General features: G+C 48.4%; 1 protein-coding gene across 1 annotated transcript in view; it reads left to right on the forward strand.

Annotated features, from left to right (window-relative positions):
* The window catches only part of prdm5 (PR domain containing 5), a gene marked incomplete at its 5' end in the record, with an annotated part of 48872 nt that overhangs the window by 23455 nt on the left and 6782 nt on the right, over positions 1–18635 (forward strand). The window contains 2 exons of the mRNA XM_079651192.1: positions 2244–2329; positions 10335–10439. Of these exons, the coding sequence (XP_079507318.1) occupies positions 2244–2329; positions 10335–10439 (191 nt within the window). The remainder of the gene's footprint in view (positions 1–2243; positions 2330–10334; positions 10440–18635) is intronic.

Here is an 18635-nt window from a genome sequence, read left to right on the forward strand (position 1 = left end):
GGCTAATGTTAGCTCCTGAACCCGATACCACACATGCTACACAGGACTTAGCTTTAGCATCTCGTCTTTCTGCAGCACATATGGGATTCACATCCTGTGTTTGTCAACAAAGACTGGGGGGGTCAGCCTCAGTGATCAGATGTCACGTTAACCCTTTCCACGCCGACACCAGGACCATTTATTTCTGACCTGTTGTCGTTCCTCTGAAGCTCTGCTGGGTTTAAGAGGGATTTAGACCCGACTCGTCTGTCTGCTCTGTGACAGCTGGAGCTCCTCTGCTGAAACTGGATCTGTGGGACATGAATAAACCCGACACTGTAACTGCTTTGGTTAGATGATACCGTTTCACAGAGACAGAGGATATTATTGTCATTTAAGACCATATTATTCCACTGATGCAACGATAACATAGCATCAGAAATACTTTCATAATCCAGGGGGGAAATTGTTTTTCGTGTCAGTTGAGAAAGAATAGCAATGAACAAATTAAACAAAATATGTAGTAATAAATGTGTAATAAAAGATCAAATGAGATATATTAACACAAGAAGCTAAAGTAATATTCCAATAAAATAAAACAATAAAATATGATATAAATATAATATTGAGAGAACCCCTGTTTTAAAGAGCAATGCCATTTTAATTATTAAGAATATTCAGGTATTCAAAATGCAGATTTAAAATGATTAAAATATACAAAAGATTCACCTAAAAATAAAATGGACTCTGTTAACAAGTGTGTGTGTGTGTGTGTGTGTGTGTGTGTGTGTGTGTGTGTGTGTGTGTGTGTGTGTGTGTGTGTGTGTGTGTGTGTGTGTGTGTGTGTGTGTGTGTGTGTGTGTGTGTGTGTGTGTGTGTGTGTGTGTGTGTGTGTGTGTGTGTGTGTGTGTGTGTGTGTGTGTGTGTGTGTGTGTGATGATGATGGCTGCCGTGTATTTTGCTCCACTCCCACTCTGCCTTTGTTAACAGCCAATCCAGTTTCTCCATGGTTTGATGTCAGTAAGAAACTGCAAAGACAACATGTCACTCTGCACGTCCCGATGAAACACCTCCAGCATAGAAGCAGGAGATGATATTCCTCTCTCTCTCTCCCCTGGTGGGTTCTGCTGTAATACGCACCTCTGCACGATGACTCCCAGAGAAACACAGCTAATTAACCTTTTTATTTAAAGGGGCAGAGCATCTCCCGCATTAATAACAGCCTCTCAACAATTAGTCACTAAAGAGAGATTAGCATGGAGGAATGAAACTGCAGTAATGAGGAAATGTGCTGCTGCAGGTTTCTATATTTAGCTTTCATTAAACCGTGATCACGTGTGTAAACTCATAACGGAGGAAGTTGGTGTTAACCCAGATTCCCTGCCGTGTTGTTATAAGACCTTTGGTTCGATGAGCGCTTCGTCTTTGCATTAATTCAGCCTTTATTTCCCCGTGTCGTCCTGTCTGAGCGTGTGTTTGCGTGCGGCGCTCGGTGACCTCACATCCTGTCTGCAGGTCAGTAATCAGGCCTGGTGCTGCTATCTGACCCTGGATCAGCTGCAGTAAACAGAGCCATGTGTCAGCGAGCGCTCTGACTGACAGCCCGTCACTTTCCCTCCGTCGTCATCACAGCGATAGCATCTGACGCCGGGACGTTTGATCCGCCTGATCGCTTCCTCTGATGTCTCCGTGTTAGCTCTGATAGCATGGAGAGGATCAGGGTGTAGACCTGCAGAGAGTCAGGGAGCATCGGAGTGATGAATCTGAGGAGGGGGCTCCAGTCAGTGACAACAATCCCCTCAGCCCTGAACCCCAGCCTCAACACAACAACCACAAGATACACTATCTCACATGTTCTCCTTTTTGTGCTGATTTCCTTTTATTTTTAGACGTTTCAATTCTGGTATTGTTTATTTCTACTCTTTCTACTCAATGCCTTGTTTTGTTGTTTTTAAGCTGCAAACATTTCCCAAATTGGGATCAATGAAACACCTCTCATCTAATCTGTATCTTCCAATATGACCCTGATTCAGGATGAACCTACTAACCAAGTCTTCACCGTCTAAAAGGCCTTAGAAAAGAGAACAAGGGCAAACGTTCTGAACATGTCCTCACTCTGTCGCTCCTGAACTCAGATGTGTCCTCAAAGACAAGCGCACACAAAATGACTGATTTCCTACGAAGTCAGAGCTTTTCTTGTGCATGCATTTCTCTGTCTTCATGGAGCTCGTGTTGGGTTTGTAAAGAGTGTTTTTGTGTTCCAGGTGAGCGTCCGTACCAGTGTCCGTACTGCGACAAAGCCTTCAGTAAGAACGACGGGCTGAAGATGCACATCCGCACTCACACCAGGGTGAGTCTGCCTCTCATACCCACTGACACACAGAGAGCACTCTGACTCATCCTCTCAGACCCACTGACACACAGAGAACACTCTGAGTCATCCTCTCATACCCACTGACACACAGAGAACACTCTGACTCATCCTCTCATACCCACTGACACACAGAGAGCACTCTGACTCATCCTCTCATACCCACTGACACACAGAGAACACTCTGACTCATCCTCTCATACCCACTGACACACAGAGAACACTCTGACTCATCCTCTCATACCCACTGACACACAGAGAACACTCTGACTCATCCTCTCATACCCACTGACACACAGAGAACACTCTGACTCATCCTCTCATACCCACTGACACACAGAGAACACTCTGACTCATCCTCTCATACCCACTGACACACAGAGAACACTCTGACTCATCCTCTCATACCCACTGACACACAGAGAACACTCTGACTCATCCTCTCATACCCACTGACACACAGAGAACACTCTGACTCATCCTCTCATACCCACTGACACACAGAGAACACTCTGACTCATCCTCTCATACCCACTGACACACAGAGAACACTCTGACTCATCCTCTCATACCCACTGACACACAGAGAACACTCTGACTCATCCTCTCATACCCACTGACACACAGAGAACACTCTGACTCATCCTCTCATACCCGCTGACACACAGAGAACACTCTGACTCATCCTCTCATACCCACTGACACACAGAGAACACTCTGACTCATCCTCTCATACCCACTGACACACAGAGAACACTCTGACTCATCCTCTCATACCCACTGACACACAGAGAACACTCTGACTCATCCTCTCATACCCACTGACACACAGAGAACACTCTGACTCATCCTCTCATACCCACTGACACACAGAGAACACTCTGACTCATCCTCTCATACCCACTGACACACAGAGAACACTCTGACTCATCCTCTCATACCCACTGACACACAGAGAACACTCTGACTCATCCTCTCATACCCACTGACACACAGAGAACACTCTGACTCATCCTCTCATACCCACTGACACACAGAGAACACTCTGACTCATCCTCTCATACCCACTGACACACAGAGAACACTCTGACTCATCCTCTCATACCCACTGACACACAGAGAACACTCTGACTCATCCTCTCATACCCGCTGACACACAGAGAACACTCTGACTCATCCTCTCATACCCACTGACACACAGAGAACACTCTGACTCATCCTCTCATACCCACTGACACACAGAGAACACTCTGACTCATCCTCTCATACCCACTGACACACAGAGAACACTCTGACTCATCCTCTCATACCCGCTGACACACAGAGAACACTCTGACTCATCCTCTCATACCCACTGACACACAGAGAACACTCTGACTCATCCTCTCATACCCACTGACACACAGAGAACACTCTGACTCATCCTCTCATACCCACTGACACACAGAGAACACTCTGACTCATCCTCTCATACCCACTGACACACAGAGAACACTCTGACTCATCCTCTCATACCCACTGACACACAGAGAACACTCTGACTCATCCTCTCATACCCACTGACACACAGAGAACACTCTGACTCATCCTCTCATACCCACTGACACACAGAGAACACTCTGACTCATCCTCTCATACCCACTGACACACAGAGAACACTCTGACTCATCCTCTCATACCCACTGACACACAGAGAACACTCTGAGTCATCCTCTCATACCCACTGACACACAGAGAACCCTCTGACTCATCCTCTCATACCCACTGACACACAGAGAACCCTCTGACTCATCCTCTCATACCCACCGACACACAGAGAACACTCTGACTCATCCTCTCATACCCACTGACACACAGAGAACACTCTGACTCATCCTCTCATACCCACTGACACACAGAGAACACTCTGACTCATCCTCTCATACCCACTGACACACAGAGACCACTCTGACTCATCCTCTCATACCCACTGACACACAGAGAACACTCTGACTCATCCTCTCATACCCACTGACACACAGAGAACACTCTGACTCATCCTCTCATACCCACTGACACACAGAGAACACTCTGACTCATCCTCTCATACCCACTGACACACAGAGAACACTCTGACTCATCCTCTCATACCCACTGACACACAGAGAGCACTCTGACTCATCCTCTCATACCCACTGACACACAGAGAACACTCTGAGTCATCCTCTCATACCCACTGACACACAGAGAACACTCTGACTCATCCTCTCATACCAACTGACACACAGAGAACACTCTGACTCATCCTCTCATACCCACTGACACACAGAGAGCACTCTGAGTCATCCTCTCATACCCACTGACACACAGAGAACACTCTGACTCATCCTCTCATACCCACTGACACACAGAGAACACTCTGACTCATCCTCTCATACCCACTGACACACAGAGAGCACTCTGACTCATCCTCTCATACCCACTGACACACAGAGAACACTCTGACTCATCCTCTCAGACCCACTGACACACAGAGAACACTCTGACTCATCCTCTCATACCCACTGACACACAGAGAACACTCTGACTCATCCTCTCATACCCACTGACACACAGAGAGCACTCTGACTCATCCTCTCATACCCGCTGACACACAGAGAACACTCTGACTCATCCTCTCATACCCACTGACACACAGAGAACACTCTGACTCATCCTCTCATACCCACTGACACACAGAGAACACTCTGACTCATCCTCTCATACCCACTGACACACAGAGAACACTCTGACTCATCCTCTCATACCCACTGACACACAGAGAACACTCTGACTCATCCTCTCATACCCACTGACACACAGAGAACACTCTGACTCATCCTCTCATACCCACTGACACACAGAGAGCACTCTGACTCATCCTCTCATACCCACTGACACACAGAGAGCACTCTGACTCATCCTCTCATACCCACTGACACACAGAGAACACTCTGACTCATCCTCTCATACCCACTGACACACAGAGAACACTCTGACTCATCCTCTCATACCCACTGACACACAGAGAACACTCTGACTCATCCTCTCATACCCACTGACACACAGAGAACACTCTGACTCATCCTCTCATACCCACTGACACACAGAGAACACTCTGACTCATCCTCTCATACCCGCTGACACACAGAGAACACTCTGACTCATCCTCTCATACCCACTGACACACAGAGAACACTCTGACTCATCCTCTCATACCCACTGACACACAGAGAACACTCTGACTCATCCTCTCATACCCACTGACACACAGAGAACACTCTGACTCATCCTCTCATACCCACTGACACACAGAGAGCACTCTGACTCATCCTCTCATACCCACTGACACACAGAGAGCACTCTGACTCATCCTCTCATACCCACTGACACACAGAGAACACTCTGACTCATCCTCTCATACCCACTGACACACAGAGAACACTCTGACTCATCCTCTCATACCCACTGACACACAGAGAGCACTCTGACTCATCCTCTCATACCCGCTGACACACAGAGAACACTCTGACTCATCCTCTCATACCCACTGACACACAGAGAACACTCTGACTCATCCTCTCATACCCACTGACACACAGAGAACACTCTGACTCATCCTCTCATACCCACTGACACACAGAGAACACTCTGACTCATCCTCTCATACCCACTGACACACAGAGAACACTCTGACTCATCCTCTCATACCCACTGACACACAGAGAACACTCTGACTCATCCTCTCATACCCACTGACACACAGAGAGCACTCTGACTCATCCTCTCATACCCACTGACACACAGAGAGCACTCTGACTCATCCTCTCATACCCACTGACACACAGAGAACACTCTGACTCATCCTCTCATACCCACTGACACACAGAGAACACTCTGACTCATCCTCTCATACCCACTGACACACAGAGAACACTCTGACTCATCCTCTCATACCCACTGACACACAGAGAACACTCTGACTCATCCTCTCATACCCACTGACACACAGAGAACACTTTTTCACAGTCCACACATATTTTGTCCCACACCCAAAAAACAGTTTGTAAAACAAATTTCCAAAGACAACAACACTTCAATCAGGAGAGACGGTTTTGATAAGAAAACATTTTTATTGCAGGAATACCAAAATGAATGAAATTGAGTTTTGGCGATTAGGCCCCGTGCAGGAGTATCATTAGGGAGGGGAGAACTGATCCGATGAAAACCCCCCAGGGTCTGGACACTGGTGGTGGTGAATGGATGGTTGGGGTCTGTCTGAAGGGGAGGGGCCTAGCTTGACCCTGGTGGTGGTCAATGGGTAGTTGGGGTCGGTCTGAAGGGGAGGGGCTTAGCTTGACCCTGGTGGTGGTGAATGGATAGTTGGGGTCGGTCTGAAGGGGAGGGGCTTAGCTTGACCCTGGTGGCGGTGAATGGATAGTTGGGGTCGGTATGAAGGGGAGGGGCTTAGCTTGACCCTGGTGGTGGTGAATGGATGGTTGGGGTCGGTATGAAGGGGAGTGGCTTAGCTTGACCCTGGTGGCGGTGAATGGGTAGTTGGGGTCGGTATGAAGGGGAGGGGCTTAGCTTGACCCTGATGGTGGTGAATAGATAGTTGGGGTCGGTATGAAGGGGAGGGGCTTAGCTTGACCCTGGTGGTGATGAATGGATAGTTGGGGCAGGTATGAAGGGGAAGGGCTTAGCTTGACCCTGGTGGCGGTGAATGGATAGTTGGGGTCGGTATGAAGGGGAGGGGCTTAGCTTGACCCTGGTGGTGGTGAATGGATGGTTGGGGTCGGTATGAAGGGGAGTGGCTTAGCTTGACCCTGGTGGCGGTGAATGGGTAGTTGGGGTCGGTATGAAGGGGAGGGGCTTAGCTTGACCCTGATGGTGGTGAATAGATAGTTGGGGTCGGTATGAAGGGGAGGGGCTTAGCTTGACCCTGGTGGTGATGAATGGATAGTTGGGGCAGGTATGAAGGGGAAGGGCTTAGCTTGACCCTGGTGGCGGTGAATGGATAGTTGGGGTCGGTATGAAGGGGAGGGGCTTAGCTTGACCCTGGTGGTGGTGAATGGATGGTTGGGGTCGGTATGAAGGGGAGGGGCTTAGCTTGACCCTGGTGGTGATGAATGGATAGTTGGGGCAGGTATGAAGGGGAGGGGCTTAGCTTGACCCTGGTGGTGGTGAATGGATAGTTGGGGCAGGTATGAAGGGGAGGGGCTTAGCTTGACCCTGGTGGCGGTGAATGGATAGTTGGGGTCGGTATGAAGGGGAGGGGCTTAGCTTGACCCTGGTGGTGGTGAATGGATAGTTGGGGCAGGTATGAAGGGGAGGGGCTTAGCTTGACCCTGGTGGCGGTGAATGGATAGTTGGGGTCGGTATGAAGGGGAGGGGCTTAGCTTGACCCTGGTGGTGGTGAATGGATAGTTGGGGTCGGTCTGAAGGGGAGGGGCTTAGCTTGACCCTGGTGGTGGTGAATGGATGGTTGGGGTCGGTATGAAGGGGAGTGGCTTAGCTTGACCCTGGTGGCGGTGAATGGGTAGTTGGGGTCGGTCTGAAGGGGACGGGCTTAGCTTGACCCTGGTGGTGGTGAATGGATGGTTGGGGTCTGTCTGAAGGGGAGGGGCTTAGCTTGACCCTGTTGGTGGTGAATGGATGGTTGGGGTCGGTCTGAAGGGGAGGGGCTTAGCTTCATCCTGGATTCAGAGGGACAGGAGGTGAAAAGGGGGGAAGGAGGGTTGCGTCACCTGAAATGACAGCTGTCAGAGGGGAGAGCAGATTTTAAAGGGTTAGCGGAGAGCTACGATAGGCTTGTGAGAATAGAGCGAATTGATTGGTTAAGCTGGGGAGTGACGCCCCCCATCACTTATTGAGAGGAGAGAGAGTATTAACATAGACAAAGTAAATGATGAGTAAAGACGGTCTTCCTGGTTGAACTTGCGCTGAGCTCCTTAAGTCCTCATCTATATATATATACTAACAAAGGGCTGGCTTATCTAAAGCCAGTTGAGCAGCACTTGAAATGTTTTAGCTCGATGAAACCTGATGAACTTTTATGATTCTGTTTTCTTCAAGGTTGTATCTTGTTGGTCAAACGCACTTATTGTAAGTCTCTTTGGATAAAAGCTTCAGCTAAATGTAATGTAGAGTAAACTCATAGGATGACATGTTTAAGGGAGAATACAGACGATCAGCTTTGATCCCAGATGCTTTCAGATTTTCTGGGACATGTATCTAGAGTACCTTCCTTTAGTGTTCAGGGGAGTGTTTCCTTTCCTAAAAATGAACTCTTTATAATCAGCTATATTCATCGTTCTGTATATTTGCAGGAGATAGCACCGATATCTGGGTGTTCAGAACGTGCAGTCCTGAGGGTCTGTGCAGATCTGAGTTCAGTGATCTGAGAACAGGTGGCTGATCAGAGAGCAGCTCATTCAACTCACTGACGGTCCCGATGGTTCTCTGAAACACTGATCCGTGACACTCTGCAGTCTCTGTTAGAGAATCAACCCTCGTGCTCTGCAGAGCTCAAGGAACATCATCCTCTGACGTGAGAGCATGGAGGCAGCTTCACTCTGACAGGGTTACCCTTTTCCTCATGCACTTCTCAATGGATGTTTTTATACCTTACCTTTTGGTCATGTGCTTCCACCTTCACACTGAGTAATGACTCCAAAAGTACCTGATCCAGGGAACTTTTCCTGTAGTCATACGCATCCTTTGGGTTTCTTTGGTTGGTCTTAAGAATTGTTGATCCAGTTTAGCAGAGACCATGTGGGAGGGGGTGACGGGCGTAAAGGAGCCACAGGTCGGATTTGAACCTGCATCCTCCTCAGCGATACATTTGGGTTTTCAAGCAGAGCCTCCCTGTTAGCATGCTGCTTCTCCAACTCCACATGTTTACCACCTGAGACGCTGATATGTGATACACAGAAGTGCATCTCTGTATCTGACCGTGCTGAGTGGTCAGATGGAGGGGGGGGGGGGGGGTCAGAGGTCAGCGGGGAACAGCTGCTGAAGATGAAGGTCACCAGGTACAGATGTTCGATGTTACCGGGGGTCAGAGAGATGCATTCTGGGTACGCAACATCACCTAAATCCATCCATGTGTTTCCTGACCTCTGACCCTTTTAGGTCTGTCATACAAGAAGAGAAGAAGAAGAATCTTTAAGTGGGAATCAGCATCACACACACACACACACACACACACACACACACACACACACACACACACACACACACACACACACACACAGATCTGCTCCTCCTTGTGTTTCCCGTGTCTCTTGGCTCCGCCCCTTGATAGCGTTGTTTCCCAGGACCCTCACTTCCTGCTTTCTCCCGGTTCCCATGACAACTGAGCTTTAAATGGGCCGTTCGCTATCAGCCCGACGGGTCAGAAACTCCCAGGATACAGTTCACCTCCTCCCTCTGTCTCTGTGTGGATAACATTGATTCCAGAGAACACACACACACACACACACACACACACACACACACACACACACACACACACACACACACACACACACACACACACACACACACACACACACACACACACACACACACACACACAAACACACACAGTTATCTGGTTCTGATGATCTGATCCCGGTGTTCCGACTCCTTTCAGGAATTCTGACGGCCCGTACGGCGGTCTGTGATTCCCATGTTTTCTTGTGTTTCCTCTGTGTGTGTACGCCAGGTAATGTGACCATCTCTAACCTGTGTGTGTGTGTGTGTGTGTGTGTGTGTGTGTGTGTGTGTGTGTGTGTGTGTGTGTGTGTGTGTGTGTGTGTGTGTGTGTGTGTGTGTGTGTGTGTGTGTGTGTGTGTGTGTGTGTGTGTGTGTGTGTGTGTGTGTGTGTGTGTGTGTGTGTGTGTGTGTGTGTGTGTGTGTGTGTGTGTGTGTGTGTGTGTGTGTGTGTGTGTGTGTGTGTGTGTGTGTGTGTGTGTGTCTGCAGGAGAAGCCCTATAAATGCAGCGAGTGCAACAAAGCCTTCAGCCAGAAGAGAGGACTGGACGAACACATGAGGACTCACACAGGAGAGAAGCCCTTCCAATGTGACGTGAGTTAACCCTCTACTGTCCCATCAGCTGTTAACCCTCTACTGTACCATCAGCTGTTAACCCTCTACTGTCCCATCAGCTGTTAACCCTCTACTGTCCCATCAGCTGTTAACCCTCTACTGTACCATCAGCTGTTAACCCTCTACTGTCCCATCAGCTGTTAACCCTCTACTGTACCATCAGCTGTTAACCCTCTACTGTCCCATCAGCTGTTAACCCTCTACTGTCCCATCAGCTGTTAACCCTCTACTGTCCCATCAGCTGTTAACCCTCTACTGTCCCATCAGCTGTTAACCCTCTACTGTACCATCAGCTGTTAACCCTCTACTGTCCCATCAGCTGTTAACCCTCTACTGTCCCATCAGCTGTTAACCCTCTACTGTCCCATCAGCTGTTAACCCTCTACTGTCCCATCAGCTGTTAACCCTCGACTCACTGTACCTCCTAACAGCCTCTCTGTGGTTCCTGCACATGTTTTTGTTGCTCTTGATGGCAGGAGGCCAGATGTGGTATTTGGGAGGAGGGGGAGATAGAGATAGAGATCTTGTTCCTCTAGAGGCAGACGGATCTCACGTAAACACTTTGAGAGGATCAGAGGGAGAAATGACTCTCTGCTTATGTTTCTGTGGAGCTGCTCTCAGAGGGGGAACTGGAGATCCAGTGTCTGTTAGAAGTGCTCTGTCTTATGGCAGATCTTTAAGAAGAGCTACATGTTTTGTTGTGAGAGATAATCATTATTCACCAGATGTTTGTAATGACAGCTGTTGAGGGAGAAGCTGCAGGTGCACGGCTGCTCTGAAGCACCGTGGTGACTGAAGGACTTCTTCTTCGAGTTATAACTCAGTCAAAAGATCAGCAGGGTCTGTTTGAAAATGTTTTAACGCACAGAGAACAAATGAAGAAGCTCAACCCAAAGCATTCTGGGAACTGTAGTATCCAGAGGAAAAACCACAATACATTCCACATCACAAAGGCTCAAACATTAGCTCCGTTGAACCTCTGGAGATTCTGACACTTTGTTCCAGAGACACCGTGGAGACGCTCTGACATCGTGACTCTGGAATCTGAACCTCTCCTAATTCTTGGAAGAACATCTATGACTTCACGTCCAATCCGTCTCTCAGCGTTAACACTCGATAATCTCTAAATCTGCAGCATCGCCTCAGACCCAAAGCAGAACCTGATCCGAGTCGGCTTCAGACCGCAGACCCCGACTCAGCTGCAGAGTCTCAGAGTCTCAGAGCATCGAAGCTCTCTCTGCTCACCGCTCTCTGCACGAAACGCTCCGCTGAACTCTGACAGGGAACAGAGACAACATGTGGGAATGGGTTCCAGGATTATAGAGACGAGGGGGAGGAGAGGGGGAGAGGAGGGGGAGGAGGAGAGGAGGAGGAGAGGAGAGGAGAGGAGGAGGAGGAGAGGGGGAGAGGAGGAGAGGGGAGGAGGAGAGGAGACAGGAGGGGAGGAGAGGAGAGGAGAGGAGGGGGAGGAGGAGAGGAGGAGGAGAGGAGACAGGAGGGGAGGAGAGGAGAGGAGAGGAGGGGGGAGGAGAGGGGGAGAGGAGGAGAGGGGAGGAGGAGAGGAGACAGGAGGGGAGGAGAGGGAGGAGGGGGAGGAGGGGGAGGAGGAGAAGAGACAGGAGGGGAGGAGAGGAGGGGGAGAGGAGAGAGGAGGGGAGGAGACAGGAGGGGAGGAGGAGAGGAGACAGGAGGGGAGGAGAGGGAAGAGGGGGAGGAGGGGGAGGAGGAGAAGAAACAGGAGGGGAGGAGAGGAGGGGGAGAGGAGAGAGGAGGAGAGGAGACAGGAGGGGAAGAGAGGAGAGGAGAGGAGGGGGGAGGAGAGGAGAGACGAGAGGAGGAGAGGAGGAGGAGAGGAGGAGGAGAGGGGAGGAGGAGGGGAGGGGAGGAGGAGAGACGAGAGGAACAGTTTCCATTATCTGTCGTAACAGGAGGAGCACCAGGAGCATCTGCCAGGAGGGGGAGGAGGAGGAGAGGGGAGAGGAGGAGAGGAGGAGAGGAGGAGGAAAGGGGAGGAGAGGAGAGGGGGAGAGGAAGAGAGGAGGGGAGGAGGAGGGGAGAGGAGAGTTCTGGAATTCTGACTTTTTGTATAAAATTGTGTAAAACTTTTTTTTCTTGGAATTCTGGCTTTTTTTTGTAACTTTTTGTCAAAATTCTGACTTTTTTCTTGGAAATCATTCAAAAATAAAATGTCACCTTTGCTCATATCTAACAAAACGCTGTCACACTGCCGTGGTGCCCTTGAGCAAGGCACCGGACAACCCCCTCCCCCCCCACTCCAATTGCTCACATGTCACTGCGCTCTGCGTGTGAGGCCATCACCCTCTCTGTCTGCATGGCCCTAATCTTCTTCTGTAGCCGCATCACGTCCAGAGCCTCGTGGAGAGCACCGCCTCATGAACCCAGCCGACCCACAGAGCACGTCATGAAACAACAGAGACCTCAACACTTCTGATCAGGACTGTGTTCAAACTAAAGACCCACAGAGCACGTCATGAAACAACAGAGACCTCAACACTTCTGATCAGGACTGTGTTCAAACTAAAGACCCACAGAGCACGTCATGAAACAACAGAGACCTCAACACTTCTGATCAGGACTGTGTTCAAACTAAAGACCCACAGAGCACGTAAGGAAACAACAGGGACCTCAGCACTTCTGATCAGGACTGTGTTCAAACTAAAGACCCACAGAGCACGTCATGAAACAACAGAGACCTCAACACTTCTGATCAGGACTGTGTTCAAACTAAAGACCCACAGAGCATGTCATGAAACAACAGACACCTCAACACTTCTGATCAGGACTGTGTTCAAACTAAAGACCCACAGAGCACGTAAGGAAACAACAGGGACCTCAGCACTTCTGATCAGGACTGTGTTCAAACTAAAGACCCACAGAGCATGTCATGAAACAACAGAGACCTCAACACTTCTGATCAGGACTGTGTTCAAACTAAAGACCCACAGAGCACGTAAGGAAACAACAGAGACCTCAACACTTCTGATCAGGACTGTGTTCAAACTAAAGACCCACAGAGCACGTAAGGAAACAACAGGGACCTCAGCACTTCTGATCAGGACTGTGTTCAAACTAAAGACCCACAGAGCATGTCATGAAACAACAGAGACCTCAACACTTCTGATCAGGACTGTGTTCAAACTAAAGACCCAAAGAGCACGTCATGAAACAACAGAGACCTCAACACTTCTGATCAGGACTGTGTTCAAACTAAAGACCCACAGAGCACGTCATGAAACAACAGAGACCTCAACACTTCTGATCAGGACTGTGTTCAAACTAAAGACCCACAGAGCACGTCATGAAACAACAGAGACCTCAACACTTCTGATCAGGACTGTGTTCAAACTAAAGACCCACAGAGCACGTCATGAAACAACAGAGACCTCAACACTTCTGATCAGGACTGTGTTAAAACTAAAGACCCACAGAGCACGTCATGAAACAACAGAGACCTCAACACTTCTGATCAGGACTGTGTTCAAACTGAAGACCCACAGAGCACGTCATGAAACAACAGAGACCTCAACACTTCTGATCAGGACTGTGTTCAAACTAAAGACCCACAGAGCACGTCATGAAACAACAGGGACCTCAGCACTTCTGATCAGGACTGTGTTCAAACTAAAGACCCACAGAGCACGTCATGAAACAACAGAGACCTCAACACTTCTGATCAGGACTGTGTTAAAACTAAAGACCCACAGAGCACGTCATGAAACAACAGAGACCTCAACACTTCTGATCAGGACTGTGTTCAAACTGAAGACCCACAGAGCACGTCATGAAACAACAGAGACCTCAACACTTCTGATCAGGACTGTGTTCAAACTAAAGACCCACAGAGCATGTCATGAAACAACAGGGACCTCAACACTTCTGATCAGGACTGTGTTCAAACTGAAGACCCACAGAGCACGTCATGAAACAACAGGGACCTCAACACTTCTGATCAGGACTGTGTTCAAACTGAAGACCCACAGAGCACGTCATGAAACAACAGGGACCTCAACACTTCTGATCAGGACTGTGTTCAAACTGAAGACCCACAGAGCACGTCATGAAACAACAGAGACCTCAACACTTCTGATCAGGACTGTGTTCAAACTAAAGACCCACAGAGCACGTCATCAAACAACAGAGACCTCAACACTTCTGATCAGGACTGTGTTCAAACTAAAGACCCACAGAGCACGTCATGAAACAACAGAGACCTCAACACTTCTGATCAGGACTGTGTTCAAACTGAAGACCCACAGAGCACGTCATGAAACAACAGAGACCTCAACACTTCTGATCAGGACTGTGTTCAAACTAAAGACCCACAGAGCACGTCATGAAACAACAGAGACCTCAACACTTCTGATCAGGACTGTGTTAAAACTAAAGACCCACAGAGCACGTCATGAAACAACAGAGACCTCAACACTTCTGATCAGGACTGTGTTCAAACTGAAGACCCACAGAGCACGTCATGAAACAACAGAGACCTCAACACTTCTGATCAGGACTGTGTTCAAACTAAAGACCCACAGAGCACGTCATGAAACAACAGAGACCTCAACACTTCTGATCAGGACTGTGTTAAAACTAAAGACCCACAGAGCACGTCATGAAACAACAGAGACCTCAACACTTCTGATCAGGACTGTGTTCAAACTAAAGACCCACAGAGCATGTCATGAAACAACAGGGACCTCAACACTTCTGATCAGGACTGTGTTCAAACTGAAGACCCACAGAGCACGTCATGAAACAACAGGGACCTCAACACTTCTGATCAGGACTGTGTTCAAACTGAAGACCCACAGAGCACGTCATGAAACAACAGGGACCTCAACACTTCTGATCAGGACTGTGTTCAAACTGAAGACCCACAGAGCACGTCATGAAACAACAGAGACCTCAACACTTCTGATCAGGACTGTGTTCAAACTAAAGACCCACAGAGCACGTCATCAAACAACAGAGACCTCAACACTTCTGATCAGGACTGTGTTCAAACTAAAGACCCACAGAGCACGTCATGAAACAACAGAGACCTCAACACTTCTGATCAGGACTGTGTTCAAACTAAAGACCCACAGAGCACGTCATGAAACAACAGAGACCTCAACACTTCTGATCAGGACTGTGTTCAAACTAAAGACCCACAGAGCACGTCATGAAACAACAGAGACCTCAACACTTCTGATCAGGACTGTGTTCAAACTAAAGACCCACAGAGCACGTCATGAAACAACAGAGACCTCAACACTTCTGATCAGGACTGTGTTCAAACTAAAGACCCACAGAGCACGTCATGAAACAACAGAGACCTCAACACTTCTGATCAGGACTGTGTTCAAACTAAAGACCCACAGAGCACGTCATGAAACAACAGGGACCTCAACACTTCTGATCAGGACTGTGTTCAAACTGAAGACCCACAGAGCACGTCATGAAACAACAGAGACCTCAACACTTCTGATCAGGACTGTGTTCAAACTAAAGACCCACAGAGCACGTCATGAAACAACAGAGACCTCAACACTTCTGATCAGGACTGTGTTCAAACTAAAGACCCACAGAGCACGTCATGAAACAACAGAGACCTCAACACTTCTGATCAGGACTGTGTTCAAACTAAAGACCCACAGAGCACGTCATGAAACAACAGAGACCTCAACACTTCTGATCAGGACTGTGTTCAAACTAAAGACCCACAGAGCACGTCATGAAACAACAGAGACCTCAACACTTCTGATCAGGACTGTGTTCAAACTAAAGACCCACAGAGCACGTCATGAAACAACAGGGACCTCAGCACTTCTGATCAGGACTGTGTTCAAACTAAAGACCCACAGAGCAAGTCATGAAACAACAGGGACCTCAACACTTCTGATCAGGACTGTGTTCAAACTGAAGACCCACAGAGCACGTCATGAAACAACAGAGACCTCAACACTTCTGATCAGGACTTTGTTCAAACTGAAGACCCACAGAGCACGTCATGAAACAACAGAGACCTCAACACTTCTGATCAGGACTGTGTTCAAACTGAAGACCCACAGAGCACGTCATGAAACAACAGAGACCTCAACACTTCTGATCAGGACTGTGTTCAAACTAAAGACCCACAGAGCACGTCATGAAACAACAGAGACCTCAACACTTCTGATCAGGACTGTGTTCAAACTGAAGACCCACAGAGCACGTCATGAAACAACAGAGACCTCAACACTTCTGATCAGGACTTTGTTCAAACTGAAGACCCACAGAGCACGTCATGAAACAACAGAGACCTCAACACTTCTGATCAGGACTTTGTTCAAACTGAAGACCCACAGAGCACATCATGAAACAACAGAGACCTCAACACTTCTGATCAGGACTGTGTTCAAACTAAAGACCCTAACACGCAGGCTCAGATGCACGCTGTGTGTGATCTGCCGCTCACTGCAGAGACGTCTCACAGAGTTAGAGACTCTTAGAGAGTGGGATTATGATGATTGATGGAGGACGATGGAGTCGCTTGTTCCGTTTGAAATGGTTTATTTATGATGGATGTTAAGCTGCATGCATTCCCTCTCTGCTGGAGGAAGAGAGGGATCTGTCACCAAGGTCCACCGCGTCTGATTTACTAATCCTCCAGCTGTGATCATCCTGCAGAACGTGGTCAACGGCAGCAGAGCTTCAACTCTGGAGAGAACACACTCCATATCATACACACTCTGAAACTCAGAGAGAGAGAACACACTCTGAAACTCAGAGAGAGAGAACACACTCTGAAACTCAGAGAGAGAGAACACACTCTGAAACTCAGAGAGAGAGAACACACTCTGAAACTCAGAGAGAGAGAGAACACACTCTGAAACTCAGAGAGAGAGAGAACACACTCTGAAACTCAGAGAGAGAGAACACACTCTGAAACTCAGAGAGAGAGAGAACACACTCTGAAACTCAGAGAGAGAGAGAGCACACTCTGAAACTCAGAGAGAGAGAACACACTCTGAAACTCAGAGAGAGAGAGAACACACTCTGAAACTCAGAGAGAGAGAGAACACACTCTGAAACTCAGAGAGAGAGAGAACACACTCTGAAACTCAGAGAGAGAGAGAGCACACTCTGAAACTCAGAGAGAGAGAACACACTCTGAAACTCAGAGAGAGAGCGAACACACTCTGAAACTCAGAGAGAGAGCGAACACACTCTGAAACTCAGAGAGAGAGCGAACACACTCTGAAACTCAGAGAGAGAGAACACACTCTGAAACTCAGAGAGAGAGAGAGCACACTCTGAAACTCAGAGAGAGAGAACACACTCTGAAACTCAGAGAGAGAGAGAACACACTCTGAAACTCAGAGAGAGAGAGAACACACTCTGAAACTCAGAGAGAGAGAACACACTCTGAAACTCAGAGAGAGAGAGAACACACTCTGAAACTCAGAGAGAGAGAGAACACACTCTGAAACTCAGAGAGAGAGAGAACACACTCTGAAACTCAGAGAGAGAGAGAACACACTCTGAAACTCAGAGAGAGAGAGAACACACTCTGAAACTCAGAGAGAGAGAGAACACACTCTGAAACTCAGAGAGAGAGAACACACTCTGAAACTCAGAGAGAGAGAACACACTCTCAAACTCAGAGAGAGAGAACACACTCTGAAACTCAGAGAGAGAGAACACACTCTGAAACTCAGAGAGAGAGAGAACACACTCTGAAACTCAGAGAGAGAGAGAGCACACTCTGAAACTCAGAGAGAGAGAACACACTCTGAAACTCAGAGAGAGAGAGAACACACTCTGAAACTCAGAGAGAGAGAACACACTCTGAAACTCAGAGAGAGAGAGAACACACTCTGAAACTCAGAGAGAGAGAACACACTCTGAAACTCAGAGAGAGAGAGAACACACTCTGAAACTCAGAGAGAGAGAGAGCACACTCTGAAACTCAGAGAGAGAGAGAACACACTCTGAAACTCAGAGAGAGAGAGAACACACTCTGAAACTCAGAGAGAGAGAGAACACACTCTGAAACTCAGAGAGAGAGAGAACACACTCTGAAACTCAGAGAGAGAGAACACACTCTGAAACTCAGAGAGAGAGAGAACACACTCTGAAACTCAGAGAGAGAGAACACACTCTGAAACTCAGAGAGAGAGAGAACACACTCTG

This window comes from Notothenia rossii (genome assembly GCF_949606895.1).
Source record: "Notothenia rossii genome assembly, chromosome: 1".
Classification (NCBI taxonomy): domain Eukaryota; kingdom Metazoa; phylum Chordata; class Actinopteri; order Perciformes; family Nototheniidae; genus Notothenia; species Notothenia rossii.